Source organism: Leucoraja erinacea, chromosome 7, assembly GCF_028641065.1.
Source record: "Leucoraja erinacea ecotype New England chromosome 7, Leri_hhj_1, whole genome shotgun sequence".
NCBI classification, from domain to species: domain Eukaryota; kingdom Metazoa; phylum Chordata; class Chondrichthyes; order Rajiformes; family Rajidae; genus Leucoraja; species Leucoraja erinaceus.
In genome coordinates, this window is record NC_073383.1 from 14,007,101 (window position 1) to 14,023,794 (window position 16,694).

Consider the following 16,694-nt stretch of genomic DNA (forward strand, 5'->3'; position numbering starts at 1 on the left):
GTAACACCCTTTTTGTACCTAATTTCTACCCGCATGGCCCAATTTGAGGAGCCTTCAAGGATAACCTTCCTCAATGCAACTTAATGAATAACCAAAAAACCCTGTGTGCCTAATGGTTTGTTGCACTCACAAACAAATCTCTTGAATTAGCTGAAATCAACTTTGAAAGTATATCTAAACTGACTTCACAGATCTTACTCAAGAGTCAGCATTTTCATAAGGCAGTGACATTTTTGCTCCTTCCCCGACTTCTACAGACATGGGTCATATTCAACCAGCTAGCCCCGCCAAAGAAGGCTCACCAGTTAAATACACATATTATCATGCTGACTGGATGTGATCCTTTTGGCCATGAATCATTCATTTAACAGCTTGAATAGTAGCCTACTTTTTGAAAAAAAATTTAAGGATGTAAATATTGCCTGCAAGACAAGAATTTAGTGTTAATGAAAGAGAGGTGGTGGTTCTTCCTTGAAGAAGTTATTCAACCACTCCAAAGCATTACAGTAAATATTTACTTATTGCCATCGAAATTTGGTTGGTGGTGGAATAAGAAGGATTTCAAACTGTTTTTTATACACATACCTGAATGCACATTACAAAATAAAATGTACCATAGTAAATGGGCCTTATGATGGACTGATGAAAAGAATGCACTCTTTCTTTCAAGCTTTAGGCTGAATGACCCATTTACTGTGGAAAATTTCATTTCAAATCTTTGCATGCGGGTACGTGAGTAAAAGCCAGACACAAAATCCTTCCTACTCCACTAACCAAATTTCGATTGCAGTAAGTAAATATTTACTGTTATTTCAACGCATCCAATATGTTGCCAGTAAATCATTATTTGGCCATGTGCATATGCTTCTCCAGATGCAGGGAAACACAAGGTCTGCAACTAGAATTGACTGGTAGCTACATTTTTTTTACCTGTTGAGCTGCGCTCGCATCATGTGTTAACGTTTCAGCATCATGCATCGATTCCAGTGCTTCGAGAGCTTTCTCTGGCCTCCCCAATTGTTGTTGTAAGGTTGAGAGAGAAATGCGTGCATCCAAGTGTAAAGGTGCCATTGCCACTACTTTAGCGTAGCTCTCCGATGCTTGCTCCATATGGCCCAAGGCTTTCAAACACTCTAACAACAAAACAAAAATTAGAATTGAGCATAAACTACCTTTTCCAAAAGTTTAATTCTATTCTCTTCCCTGTCATCAATGTCACCCCATAATTAATACAGTGATACACTTACTCCAGAAAGATGATCAATATTTGGCGCTGGCATGACATTGGAAGCGCTGTAACCAGTGGGGAGCGATTTGTTGAAAATGGACACTGGTTGGTCTAAAGGTTTGAACAAGTGGAAAGGCAAGGGGACAGAATGGAATGTGGAAAACAAAAGGACGTGGATGATGGCTCTATCTGCTACAGTGAAGATGAAACTAAGATGCTGCAGTTTGTAGGGAAGGAATCAACAGATGCATTGGCTTGGATTGAATGGATGTGGAGAGGATGTTTCCACTAGTGGGAGAGTCTAGGACTCAGAATTAAAGGACATTCTTTTAGGAAGGAGATGAGGAGGAATTTCTTTAGTCAGAGGAATCTGTGGAATTATTTGCCACAGAAGGCTGTAGAGGCCAAGTCGGTGGATATATTTAAGGCAGAGATCGATAGATTCTTGATTAGTACGGGTGTCAGATGTTATGGGGGAGAAGGCAGGAGAATGGGTTAGGAGGGAGAGATAGATCAGCCATGACTGAATGACTGAGTAGACTTGATGGGCTGAATGACCTAATTCTGCTCCTATCACTTATGATCTCATGACAGGTAGAATCTGGGATGAGTGGAATTGCAGTGAAAGTAACTGTTGGGAGTCGGTGGGCAAATGGAAGATACTAGTCGATACTGTATCGCTTGAAATGGAGATAAGTTGAGGAATGGACGTTAATTCATAGATGGAGTATGTGGTTAAAACAAAATTTGGAAATTAGGAAGTTAACTGATTAAGTTTTACAGATTTGAGGGAGAGCATACAGGGAAAGAAAAAAATGTTGGGTGGTGAGGTTCCTTCCACTAGTCAGATTGAGAAGTACAGAGGGATTCTGTAGCTTGATGTTTGCTCTGTATCATTCACAGCCCAAGGATGCAAAGAGGCCCTTATTTGGTAGAGTAAAACTCACTAATTTTCTTCATGGGGTGATACAAATTCTAATGGTACAAATTCTAATGTACTTCTAGTATAAAAGAGTTAAAACATTTATACTTAAATTCCATTATCATCTTGACAAATTTTGGAAAGTTTAGATCTAAAAAGAGACAATATTATATGTCTAATGTTTCCTGGCTATTTTCCCACAGTTACATAAGAAGTCTCTTTGGTCATCGCCAATATTGTTACAAGTTGAGAGAGAAATGCCTGCATGATGGTAGAAAGCTACCACTGCCATCACATCATCACAGATCTCTGCCACCATTTCCATGTATCCTAGTGCATTTGATATGAAAATAACATAAAGAACAAACCACACACAATACAATACACAATACAATTTATTTGTCACTTGAACCTCATAGACGCTCAAGTGAAATGTTGCTTCTGCAGTCATACATACAAGAAAAAAAGACCAAGACAGAACACAATTTACACAGACATCCATCACAGCGCATCTCCTCCTCGCTATGATGGTAGGCAAAAAACACCTATCTCTCCCCTGCACTCCCCATTCCCCTCCCGATGTCAGAGTCAAAATCAGAGCCCCCAGCGGGCGATGACAATTGTTCCGCAGCCATTAACGCCGCGCCGGGGGATGCAAGGCCGCGCTCCGGGTCTTGTTGTTGGAGCCCCCGGCGGGCGCTGGCAAAGTCCCGCAGCCGTTGAAGCCACGCCGGGCGATGATGTAAGGCCCCGCTCCAGGTCATCCTCGACCCCGCTACTCGGGCGGGAGAAGTCGCCGTTGCGGAAGCCCCGAAAAGCGGTCTCCCAGCAGGGACCCGCGGGCTCCCGATATCACCGTCCACAAGACCTGCGGTAAGCCTCCGAATCACCGAGGGTCGGGTCGCAGCAGTGCGCCACCACCGCTCCTCCCGCTCCGGACTCGGCCAGCTCTCTGCGATCCGCAGCTCCGTGACTGGAGCCCCAGGACGTTCCTGCTGGAGGCCGCTCCACGTTGCAGCCCCAATGGCAACGGAGACCCGACAGGGAAAGGTCGGGTTCTCCGTGCAGGGTAATGATTTTAAAAGTCCCCCCCCCACCCCACACACACACACACACACACACACACACACACACACACACATACCCCATCAAAAAAATAAAAACTCATTAAAACGGGACAAAAAATAACAAAAAGACAAACGGGCTGCAGAGGCCGCTGCGATTACAACCATACAATTACATCAAAGTAAACTAGAAATATGAAATATTCGTGTGCATAAGCAGTATTGCTGCATATTCCAACCCACTACTGCCTCGTTGATAAGTCATGACCGACCAACTCTCATCTAAAGTGAGTCAGAATGAACAAAAACAAAAGCCCTTTTCAAAACGGCCCCACAGTTTCCTCTGGCTCTTCAAGATCTGTTCCCTTTTGAGCTTCATATAGTTGGATAAGAATAATTTCTTGATACACATCCATGAAATATTAATGATCAATTGACCAAGTATTATATTTAATTCCCTCCAATGGCCAAAATCATGTCACTCTAGCTCCTTCTCATATTTTTTCTCTATTCTTTCTCTTCCAACTCTTTTAACAATTCTCATAATGTACACATCTCTAAAATGTGTATTAGCAACTACTACAGGGAACTGACAATAGTGGTGGTGCAGTGTTTAAATTATTGGACAGTTACTAAATGCTTTGGCTAAACAAGAAGTTCCAAATCCCACCGTGCCAGTTATGTAATTTTAATTCAGTTAATACTTTAGAACTATTTAAAACCGAAACAGTTCCTGGTGATGGTGAAACAATGAGGCAGTGAGTTCTAGATCCCGGCCACCCTGGGAGGAAAGAATTGCTTCCTTCGCCTCCTTATGCCAATGACTGTAAATCATTGCCCCCTAGTGTTTGATTCCTCACCTGAAGGAATTCAATTTACTCTACCTAAATCCATCACAATTTTATATATTCCCTCTGCTCCAAAGAAAACCCCTCTAATTTATCTAATCTTTCTTCATAACTACAATCATATTTTCTTAAACAAACTGTGTCTGTGCCAAGTATGTAAATCCTCATAAATAATTCCTTTTCAATTAAAGCAGGATGGATCTTTTTGTGTCACATGCAGCAACTTCATTCCTTGCAAGTGCAAATGCTAGTTTCACCAGTTTTTGATTCTTTCAAAAACTGCCATCGTACTGTAAAAAGATTGACTTTGAGTAACAAGACTTGCAGTCTCTAAATGTAATTACCTGCATGACGGAGCCAGACAACTGCAAGGTTGTATCGTTCTGAACACACAAGAGCGCTCAATAGGGGCAATGCAGAGTTATACTCGCCAATCTCCAGGAAAGCTTCAGCTACATCTAAATAAAGGTCCCCCATGTCTTCAGGGTTCTGTTCCATTAAGTGAGTCATTAAAAGCTGCAGATAAAAAGAATCTGACAAGGTAATTAACAGTAGCTAAACTCCACGGCTTTCAATATTCTTCAATATAAAGCTCATTGAAATTCTGTCTTCGTTGAACTTTGAAAAAAATACTCCATTATCACAGAATTGAAATGCATGTTTGCAAAAATACATTTGGTCTTTCAAGGGACATAATTATTTCTCGTATAATCTGCTTGTTTTCGCAGACTACACGTTATTTTTAGCATTAATTAAGATTAATTAATACTAGAAATAACGTGTCGTCTGTGAAAACAAGCAGATTGTACGAGAAATAATGATCAGATTAGGCAAAACCATGGAGAAAGAAACAGCCTTTATTTACTTGTGTTGATTTACAGTTTAGTTTATTGTCACGTATTGGCCTGATACTTACATCAAGGGGTTGAAGGATATGAAGATGGATCAAGCATACCATCAGCTTGACTCGAATATCTATCGGAACAGCATCTGGAATCTGACAATTGTAAGTAACATCTGGAATCAGGTAAAAGCATAGAGAACAGTTTAGATTATATCAGTGGATTGAAGAGTATTAGATTGGGCCATTCTTTGGAAAGTGACCCAAAATGTCACACACGTGACCAGATGTCATCATATAAAGCAATACATTAAAACATTCTTGTACGAGATTATTCTTATTCATTGCTATTTTCCTACTTACAGAACAATATATATACATTTTTTTTAATTCACAGAGTTTGTAAGATAAAACTGAGTTATGAAAGAAAAGCTTCCGTGTGAGGTCACGCACGTGACCAGTCATATTTGACCTCTGACCCGAAACAAACATTGTCAGGATAACATAAAAATGTCCCTTGATAAACTTCGGGGGAAAAAAGAATCATATATACAGAACAAAGCAATCTACCTGTAATGCTTTCAGAATTAGAAGAGGTATTCCACAAATTTTCATATTTTTTTAGTCACACACGTGACTAAGAATGGCCTGATAACTCTCTACACATAGAATTCTTCCTCTTTTTTTCTCAATCCTATATCATGAACATCATTTGTGTCTATTCTTGATTATGTTGCTGGGAGAAGGTTAGAAAATGAACTACTGCTGGTTATTTTGAAGAATCGTGGATATTATAGATGTTACCATCAATTCTCATGTTATCAAGCTGCCAATCAATTCTCATGTTATTGATAACATTGGATCTATAATATCCACTTGGGTAGGAAAGAACTGCAGATGCTGGATTAAACCAAAGGTAGACACAAAATGCTGGAGTAACTCAGCGGGACAGGCAGCATCTCTGGAGAGAAGGAATGGTTGACGTTTCAGATCGAGACCTTTCTTCAGACTGAGAGTCCGGGAGAGGGAGACATAGAGATAAAGAACGGTAAGGTGTGAAAACGAGATATCAAAAGAGATGTAGTTAAAGGAAAATGTAGGATAGATCATTGTCAGCTAGGAAAAGTTGACAACGAAGCATACAGTGATATCATTTAATCAGAGGAATAGTCAGACTGGTCGGAGAACTTGGAAGGGGGAGTGCTGGAGAGAGATGGAAACATAATCAAGAATGTGCATTTGCTCGATGGGGAAATTAAGGCACGTCATTCATGATTCAGCAGCTGATGGGGAGGCCAATATATTACAATATGATTTTCTTAAATGGTGGTATATCTTCCTTTATTTTATTCTTTATTCCACTGAGCACTTTAATACCACTCCAGAAGATACTGTACTGATAGAAATTACGGCTTAACTAGATTTAAAAAAATTCTGCTTCTCCAAAAGATATGCCCAACATTATTTTAGAGGCATTTGGATTTCTAGGAGTAATATCTCTGATTTTAGAATATGGAACTGGCCAGTCCATATGTTTAGATTTACTTCTGTACAAGAACAGAACGACTGTGATGTCAGCAAAAAAAGTAACAGATTATCTATATATGGATAGAAGGAACTGCAGATGCTGGTTTACCAAAAAAGACACAAAGTGCTGGAGTGACCTGTCCTCAAAAACCCCAATCAGTTCCCCTCTACTACCATTCTTCTCCACCTGGCAAAGCTTGTCCACAGAAAATTGTCCCTGCGCCCACCTGGATTCAAACCCATTTCTCCACTTCCCGTACCCTCTCTCCCCCATTCCACTTCCACCTATATTCCTTCCTCTGGCAATGTTTCATGCCTCTTCTATCCTTGCCTCACACTTTTTTTCCTTTCATCTCTGGCCTCTGTCCACATTTCTGCCAATCAAAAACCTTCCTCATCAAACCTATCTATCACTAGCCAGGCTTTGTTCGGCCCCCACCTCTCTTCCAGCCTTCTACCCCCCACTACAATCAGACTAAAGAAGGGTCCCGACCTGAAACATCGCCTATCCCATGTTCTCCAGAAATACTGCCTGACCAACTGAGTTACGCTGGCACTTTGAATATATTTTTTTAACATAAGGAAGAGTTATCTGAAAACAGTGCCACATTCTGAAGGGTATAGGGCAAATGGGCGATATGCTGTACCGTAATGTTAACACTCCCAGGATATTACGATGTAATTGATAAGAAAGTATTCTTCAAATGTAAACAATATTTTAACTGTGAGCAAATAGGGGAATTATTCCACTTCAGGTGCAGAATCATGGTCAGATCAGGTAGAGAGTAAATACTCATCTCCTTTACCCAACCACATTCATCAGTCCCAATGCCAGAGGACCCTTTCTTATTACTTTAGGGTGGCAGCTGTTCCAACACCACAAATTCCATGATCTCTCAGAGGGGCACAGCGGTAGAGTTACTGCCTTACAGCGCTCACAGTGCCAGAGTCCCGGGTTCGAACCAGACTACGGGTGCTGTCTGTACGGAGTTTGTACGTTCTCCCCGTGACCGCGTGAGCTTTCTCTGAGATCTTCAGTTTCCTGCCACATTCCAGACATACAGGTTAGTAGGTTAGGGTTGGTATGAATAAAAAACTGTTCCCAGTGTAGGATAGCATTAATGTGCGGGGATCGCTGATCAGCGCGGACTCATTGGGCTGAAGGGCCTGTTTCCGTGCTGTAGCTCTACACTCAACTAAATTGATACTGTTTAGAGAAAGTTTTATGTGGTTGGCTAATGTCCATTAGAAATTAGATTTAAAGGTCCAGAAGTTCATTTGAATTCATTTCACGGAGGAACCTTATTTGAGCAGAAGAAACCTTCATCCCATCAACCCGAGCTGGGTTTAATGTGGCTAATTTCTAATTTTTAAACACCAAGCCCATAAATACACGATTGCCCCAAAATCTTCATAAATCTCAAAAGTAGTTTGTAACACAAAGTACTTTTTACCTTCCTCTGCATCATCTATTTTTGAGGAACCCTTTTCGACCACAACTTCAGTAAAGGTCGTTATAATCTACAAAAAGCAAAGAAAAAAAATCAACAGACTTTGAAAAAATGACATGCAAGTCTGAAACTACTTCTTTTTATATCAAACATGAACTTGCTGGTGGAGGAAATATGAACAGAAAAAAAGGAAATTCCATTTTATTTTTAAATAGTCGTGGGAGCAAGCAGTTGGGTTTTAGAGAGCTTGTCCATATAAATAAACAAAGTTTGCTTGCTGAGACATAACATGACCAGAGAAGATTAATTTCAACAAGGCCCCAGAGGATTTGAAAATAGGATGATAGATCTTGAAATGAATTAGTTGCAGTATTGGGAACCATTCTGGAATACAAAGGTGACAGAGCAGCTTTAGAGTGCTGTAATGGAATTGTTGAACTATTAGGGAATCAACAATTATGAGAAACAAGAATCTTATGACATGGTTCTACTTAATAACCATGCTTCTGCCCTGTGTTCTTTGTTCTTGGTAGACAAGAGAACATGAACTTCAGTTCTGGAGCAGTTGTGATTCGTGAAGGATGTATTTGAGAAATTTGATAAGGAGGACATCAGACAAATGAATCTTCAACATTTGATGCTGTTCAAATGATGAAATGATGTAGTTTCAATGCTTGGATGCAGGCAAAATTATTCCTCAACAGAGTAGTTTTAAGGTGACGAATAAAGAAGCAAATCTCCTTTTTACTTGCAAGATTTGAAGTTTATAACTTTGGTTTAACACTGTTGTTCAGCAATAATGTGGTCTCATTGAACTAAAGTGGAATATAAAACTAATTAAAAAATAGCTAGTTTTAAATTGAAGTAGAAGATAGAACTATGGAATATTTAAGTCATCCAAGGCTGATGTTAGGCAGCCCTGAACGAAAAGCCAGTGACAGTGACAATTTAAAAACAAGCATCCATTTAAAATCTAAATAATATATTTTACTAGACTAAGTGCGACCCAACTCCCATGTTCGCACCATACGGGAGGGCTGGTCCCCCGACACAACATTCCAGCTCTCCACCAATTCCAATATTGGTGGCCAGTGGGGGGGGGGGTTTCTGGAGCGCTGGTATGGGTGTTGTTGGCTGTAGGGACTACTGGTCTCCAGAGGGCTAGTATGGACATTGTGGGCCAAATGGGGTGGCAGCTCAGTCCCTCAAGCCTGATGTGCTGGCAGCTCACTCACGGCTGGTGGGCTGGCAACTGCTATTGGCTATTAACTCACGGCTATTCCTTGAAATTCCATTTCAAGCAGAGTGCAAAGCCACCAAATTCAAGTGCAGTTTTTTACCATTCAAGGAGGGGGAAAGGCCACCAAATTCAAATACAGTTTCATACCATTTCATGCAGGGTGCAAGGCCACCACATTCAAATGCAGTTTCATACCATTTCAAGCAAGGTGAAACCACCATAAAACCATCATAAATCCACACAAAACACCACACTCACAGTTCAGTAGACATTCAGTGTGTTCAGTTGATTCACAGCTCAGACAGAGTTGTGACCTCTCCCTCCCCATCAAGCAGAGACTGAGCCACACCCACACTTCCGGGTTTTATAATCCCTCCCCCTTCCACCGGAAAAGGTGTGGCCTTCATGGCGTGATTGACAGGAGAGAGATTCTCAACATTTTTTAAACACTAATAACACTTTTATTTTTCATTGATGGGAAGAATCCTCTGCACCTGATCAGCGGAGGGGGACTGAGTAAGATGGGCAAAAATCACAGCCGTAAGTGGTAGCGTTTTACCTAAAATCAATGTAGTGCAAACAGGAAGTTGTCAAGTTTAGACAAACAACCCTTTGCAGTGCATTTTCACCAACCCAAACAACCATTTGCAGTGCATTTTCACTTCAACCCAAACAACCATTTGCAGTGCATTTTCACATCAACCCAAACAACCATTTGCAGTGCATTTTCACTTCAACCCAAACAACCATTTACAGTGCATTTTTACTTCAACCCAAACAACCATTTGCAGTGCATTTTTGCTTCAACCCAAACAACCACCATTTGCAGTGCATTTTTACTTCAACCCAAACAACCATTTGCAGTGCATTCTTACTTAAAACCAACCATATTTTCATTTTCAAACCACATTAAGGGCACTCACAATTGAGTAGACATGTGTTCAGTGTTATTCAGAGCTCAGAGACGTGACCCTCTGGCTTCCTCCATCTTCCAGAAACTGTGAGGCACACCACTTCCTGGTTTTATAGTCCCTCCCCCTCCCTCCAGCAGGAGCAGCAGAGAGAATGGCAATTTTTTTTAAAGCATTAATATCTCTCTGATTGTTCATCGATGGGAAAAATCCTCTGGTCCAGGAAGGCGGAGGGGGTCTCTGAGCGAGGTGGCCAAAAATGACGGCCATAGGTGGCGGCGTTCTCTCGGAAATCGCACCACAGTGAGTCAAAAGCGGTCAAGATCCGACTTTAAGTAATATAGATAATGAGCACATTTAACATTAGGTAATATCTAAAGAGTACTATTTCCAATACATGGAGAGAAGGTCACATTATAGAGCTGTAGAATGTGATCTTGTTCTTCAAGGTGATTTTGATAAACTATTTGTAGTTTAAGATAGCTTCTCAACCCATTTGTCAGCAACGCATCATATTGAAGGTAACGTAAAGAAACGAGAACTTTTAGTTGCTTATCTAAACTGACAAGTTAAAATTGTAAAGGCAAGAGATGAAAGAGCTGATGCAAACATAATAATCTGGTCAATTATTCCAAGATTTATTTTAATCTTGGATTTAACATTGTTAATGTAACAACTGTGTTCAGCTTAAAGCAGTAACTGCATATGAATTTTTATGACACAATCTCGTAGCACCCCCACCAAAGAATAATTTAATTGGGTTGACAAGTGAGCAAAGACTGCTGGTCTGGGATACAATATCTGGTGCATTACCAACGAAAAGCATTACTTCATCCATCTTTACTATTGTTCACACATACCTACCTCCAATGTCTTATCATATTGTTTGTTTGAGAGGTACAATTCAGCCGCCATATTAACATCCTCAGCAGAAACTAAACTCTGATGTTTACCAAGGGCCTCTTCCATCACACCAATAGCTGAGGTAATATCATTAGTTTCATAATAGCTTCTGAAAAAAAAAGATTTTGTTGCATTAGAGATTAAACAGCCAATTCCTATAGGGTTGCGTGTATAATGAGTAAAATGTAGTTAAACATTCCGTTCACCCATTGTTTTCAGTTCAAGTAAGATGTGCTAATCACAGCCTCATTCATAATCCAACATTTTAAACTCGTTCTAGGCAAGCTGGGAAATGTTTATTAGAACATAAATAAATTATGCTATAAATTCTAATTTTTATTTCATATTGTTGCTTTCTAACTTAATATTGGGAATTTCAGTGGAGTTTAAGAGTATACATGGAGAGCCAGGATGGACATCACAATGAAGAAAATGACAGAGGCCAAAGCCAAGCTCAAATGGGGCACATCCAGTTTGTGGAGTCCAGATGTATTCTCAGGAGAAAATTGGGAGGGAAGAAGCAGATAATAGAAAAAAATATGTAAATGGTCAGTGCTAAATGTGCCTAAACTTGCATAAGGATCAAACAAAGACATCTAGGGAAAATAAATAATTTGGCAGCAGGAAAAATGTCCAATAAGCAAGAAAACCACTAAAAAGGGTAATGTTGTGGAGAGGAGCAGCACTTCGGGGAATGTGTGGCCCAATACCATGAGAGGCTGTGTGGGCAAAATTTGCTTTACAATGATTGAAACACAAATAGGAGACGCAAGTGATGCCAAATGCTTTGAGAAGGATGAACAGTAAATCCTGAGGAAAGCACAGTAAAGACAGAACAGGACAAATAAGATGATCGTGATAATTCTCATTAAGTATCATGATAATTAATTCCTAAAATCTTTGCCAAAGTAGCAGAAGCATTGTGGCAATTGCAAGCTTTATAGAAATACTAGTGATAGCAAGACCATGCAACCTTACTTACATCAGAAAACATATTTTGTATAAAAATGCGCCCTCTCCCCACCTGAAGCAATGTGCCAATAACCCCATATATATTGTGTGGGAAAGAACTGCAGATGCTGGTTTAAATCAAAGGTAGACACAAACTGCTGGAGTAACTCAGCGGGATAAGCAGCATCTCTGGAGAGAGTAAATGGGTGACGTTTCGGGTCGAGACCCGTCTAAAGAAGAGGTCTCGACATGAAACGTCAACCATTCAATCTCTCCTGAGATGCTGCTTGTCTCGCCAAGTTACTCCAGCATTTTGTGTCTACACCCTATGTATACTGATTCGTTAAAAAAAGGCTAAATGACAATTAATTTTCTGACGCAGATTTCAATTTAAATCACAGCCTAGTAAATTTCATGCACAATTGCACCAATTGTTGGGACAAAAGGAAGGTATTTCACTATCAGGAATAATATGCCCAATTTCTGTGCACAAATCTACGAGCAACATAAATTTTGACATATTTAATAACAAAGTATATTCGGTATTATTCCACATGGATAAACAACTGTACCTAAACAGCAGGTTACACAAAAAAGCTGGAGAAACTCAGCGGGTGCAGCAGCATCTATGGAGCGAAGGAAATAGGCAACGTTTCGGGCCAAAACCCTTCTTCAGACTGGTCGGGGGCGGGGGTGGGTGGGGACAAGAAAGGGAAAAGGAGGAGGAGCCCGAAGGCTGGGGGATGGGAGGAGACAGCAGGGGGGCTGAGGAAGGGTAGGAGACAGCAAGGACTAACAAAATTGGGAGAATTCGATGTTCATGCCCCCGGGGTGCAGACTCCCCAAACGGAATATGAGGTGCTGTTCCTCCAATTTCCGGTGCTGCTCGCTGAAGGCAGAATTTCCGGTGCTGAGTGGTGGGGTCACGTTGGAGGTGGCGAAACTGACGGAGGATTACTTTTTGTATGTGACGGCTGGTGGGGTGAAAGGTGAGGACTAGGGGGACTCGGCCCTTGTTGCGAGTGCGGGGATGGGGAGAGAGAGCAGTGTTGCGGGGTATGGAAGAGACCCTGGTGCGAGCCTCATTTATGGTGGAGGAGGGGAACCCCCGTTCCCTGAACAGCATATCACCAATGCTCTTTTTGTAACAGCCTCCAAATCACTGCCAGGATAAGTGACCGATATCAGCATCCTGTCCCAAGGCAACATCACAAGCAACAAGACTAATGCACTCAGCCTTATCTTATGGACAGGCTATGTCATTCACCTGGTACACAAAAATGCTGGAGAAACTCAGCGGGGGCAGCAGCATCTATGGAGCGAAGGAAATGGGCAACGTTTCGGGCCAAAACCCTTCTTCAGACCTATGTCATTCACCTACCTGACATCCAAATCAAAATGAAGAAGGCACATTTGTAATGCCACTGAGAATCTTTACCCCCTTCACTCAGGGCCCTATCAATAATGGAAGAAGGAAGTCACTTCCCAAGCTACACACCCACCCACTCTTCCCAACAAACACTGAAAATCTCACTGAAAATCCCACAATGGTCCATCAACTACCCCAGAGCACACGTAACTGGAGTGGAAACAAATCATCTTAGATCCTAAAACACACACACAAATCGTCTACTCTTTGCAGTAAAGGCAGATAAACACAATATATTTTGGCCTTAGGCATGATATTCACCAGATGTCATTCATTCGTCTCAGGTTAAATGAATAGCTGATCCTAATCAAGGCAATCATTCTATGGAAAAGAATAACGTCATGTTCCTGACGAGGCAGTACTAACACCCAGAGCAGAGATGCTGCATTCCAGCTCCTTCAGCAACAGCTTAAAGTCTGTTTATACGACAAGACTAAAAGCTCAAACCTAAAAAATATTTCACATTGTCATGTTTTAATTATGTTCCTCAGTTAAATATCCAAATCAGTTTGCACAATTTCTAAAACTTACCCCAAGCAGAAATGTCTGACACAAATTCAGAGGTAGATCAAGCTTTTTAATAAATGGATCACTTACTGAGACTTACTTACTTTGCCATATCTCTGGCCAGCTGCATGAAGTGCTCTCCATCAGTAGGTGGCAGGATGTTAAGGATGCGCCTGTATCCATCCATAGCCATCTTGTGTTCACTCAGTTGTTCATAAAGGCTGCAACGCTCCCAAAGGTACCGGACATTTGTTGTGTCATACTTTATGGCTGTGTGTTACAAACAAATCAGTTATGTGCATGATGCTTTGTACAGTTTAACATTGTGCATGATCCAAACTAAGTCACAACTACAACTTAATTTGGTTTAGTTTAGTTTAGAGCTACAGCCTGGAAACAGGCCCTTCGGCCCTCTGAGTCCACGCTGACCAACAATCCCATACACCAGTTCAATCCTACACATTAGGGACCATTTACAGAAGCAAATGAACCTACAAATCTGCACATCTTTGGAATGTGAGAGGAAGCCAGAGCACCCGGAGAAAACCCACACGACCACAGGGAGAAAGGACAGCACTCACGGTCAGGATTGAATCTGGGTCTCCGGCGCTGTAAGGCAGCAACTCTACCGCTGCACCACTGTGTCACCCGAAATAAGAAGTTTGTGTGAGAAATGGATACAGTTATAAAGTGACCAGCAAGGCATTGCTTCATTTGTCCTCCATACAACTGTCGAAGAATGCTTGATCCGGTATGATGGAATTACACAGGTACAAATTAAGCAGATTTACAAAAACATCATGACGAACATTTGACAAATCCATCACAGATACTTTTGATGAAAACTTGCAATAATTACTTCAGTTTAGTGATAACTAATAATTTTATGACTATTATTGACACTATTAATGACTTGCAGACTCCCATGTAATTTTATTTTCATAAGGACAAGTTTGCAGGATTAGAGAAAGGTCACATTGGACAGGCACCACAGTGACAATCCTAGAAGAGTCACTGTCTCACAGTGCCATGGACTCATGTTCAATCCTGACCTCGAGTGCTGTCTGTGTGGAAGTGACATGTTGGGCTTCCTCGGAGTGTTCCACATCCTAAAAATGTGCAGGTCAGTAGATGAATTAATTACTGTAAAATTGCCCCGATTGAGTAGGATAGTGAGAGAATGTGCGGGGAATTTATAGGAAGGTATGGAGAATATCTATATTAAAAACAAATTGGGACAATGTAGGATTAGTGTAAATGGGAGGTTGATATTCAGCATGAACCTGGTAGACATAAGGCCTGTCTCTCTGCTGCATCTCCCTATGACATCTTGTGCAGTAATAACACCGTTATGACTTGGTCAGGATTTTCCACATTTAATGAAACCAAGTACCTCAATAGAACTGGGATTGGAAGTTTGATTGCTATTGACCTTGGAGCTCAACAGTAAAGCTTTCAATTGAAATCAGGTGTCAGAAAAATGATTGAAGGCTGTGCACAAAGGATTTAGAAGTACGTAGATGAAAAAAGTTTGAACTTACGGCAGTATAGTCTAAAGATAATAGTCAAGACAAATGCAAAAGCCTCAGCACAAACATAAAGAAGGATTTAAGCAATTCGGAGAATAAATATCCCATGGCCAAACAATTATCCTCATCATTCAGAGGATTACAAGTCTAACACTGGAAATCTTATAAAAATGTGAAATTCTTAAGCATTTTTAAAATCCAGCGAAAGATACCGCATGTTCAAGTTCAAGTTCATTGTCATGTGTCCCTGATAGGACGATGAAACTCTTGCTTTGCTTCAGCACACAGAACATAATAGGCATTGACTACATAACACATGAATAAATAAACTGATAAAGTGCAAAATGACAGATAATGGGTTATTAATGTTCAGTTTTGTCCGAGCCAGGTTTAATAGCCTGATGGCTGTGGGGAAGTAACTATTCCTGAACCTGGTTGTTGCAGTCTTCAGGCTCCTGTATCTTCTACCTGAAGGTAGCAGGGAGATGAGTGTGTGGCCAGGATGGTGTGGGTCTTTGATGATACTGCCAGCCTTTTTGAGGCAGCGACTGCGATAGATCCCCTCGATGGAAGGAAGGTCAGAGCTGATGATGGACTGGGCAGTGTTTACTACTTTTTGTAGTCTCTTCCTCTCCAGGGCACTCAAGTTGCCGAACCAAGCCACGATGCAACCGGTCAGCATGCTCTCTACTGTGCACCTGTAGAAGTTAGAGAGAGTTTTCCTTGACAAACCGACTCTCCGTAATCTTCTCAGGAAGTAGAGGCGCTGATGTGCTTTCTTGATAATTGCATCAGTGTTCTCGGACCAGGAAAGATCTTCAGAGATATGCACGCCCAGGAATTTGAAGTTCTTGACCCTTTCAACCATTGACCCGTTGATATAAACAGGACTGTGGGTCCCCATCCTACTCCTTCCAAAGTCCACAATCAGTTCCTTGGTTTTCGTGGTGTTGAGGGCCAGGTTATTGTGCTGGCACCATAAGGACAGTCGCTCAATCTCTCTTCTATACTCTGACTCATCCCCATCAGTGATACGTCCCACAACAGTGGTGTCGTCAGCGAACTTGATGATGGAGTTCGCACTATGACCGGCTACGCAGTCATGAGTATAGAGGGAGTACAGCAGGGGGCTGAGCACGCAGCCTTGAGGTGCTCCCGTGCTGATTGTTATCGAGTCCGACACATTTCCACCAATACGAACAAACTGTGGTCTGTGGATGAGGAAGTCGAGGATCCAATTGCAGAGGGATGGGCAGAGACCCAGTTCTGCGAGTTTGGTAACCAGCTTGGAGGGGATGATAGTATTAAACAAAGATCTTATAGCGAAGCAAGATAGGCTACTC

General features: G+C 41.3%; 1 protein-coding gene across 1 annotated transcript in view; it reads right to left on the reverse strand.

The window, feature by feature from the left end:
• The window catches only part of gtf3c3 (general transcription factor IIIC, polypeptide 3), a 53,354-nt gene that overhangs the window by 19,306 nt on the left and 17,354 nt on the right, over positions 1 to 16,694 (reverse strand). The window contains exons 6-11 of the mRNA XM_055637796.1: positions 13,927 to 14,092; positions 10,897 to 11,044; positions 7,885 to 7,951; positions 4,979 to 5,079; positions 4,407 to 4,578; positions 931 to 1,133 (exon numbers count right to left, since the gene is read on the reverse strand). Coding sequence (XP_055493771.1) covers positions 931 to 1,133; positions 4,407 to 4,578; positions 4,979 to 5,079; positions 7,885 to 7,951; positions 10,897 to 11,044; positions 13,927 to 14,092 — 857 coding nt within the window. The remainder of the gene's footprint in view (positions 1 to 930; positions 1,134 to 4,406; positions 4,579 to 4,978; positions 5,080 to 7,884; positions 7,952 to 10,896; positions 11,045 to 13,926; positions 14,093 to 16,694) is intronic.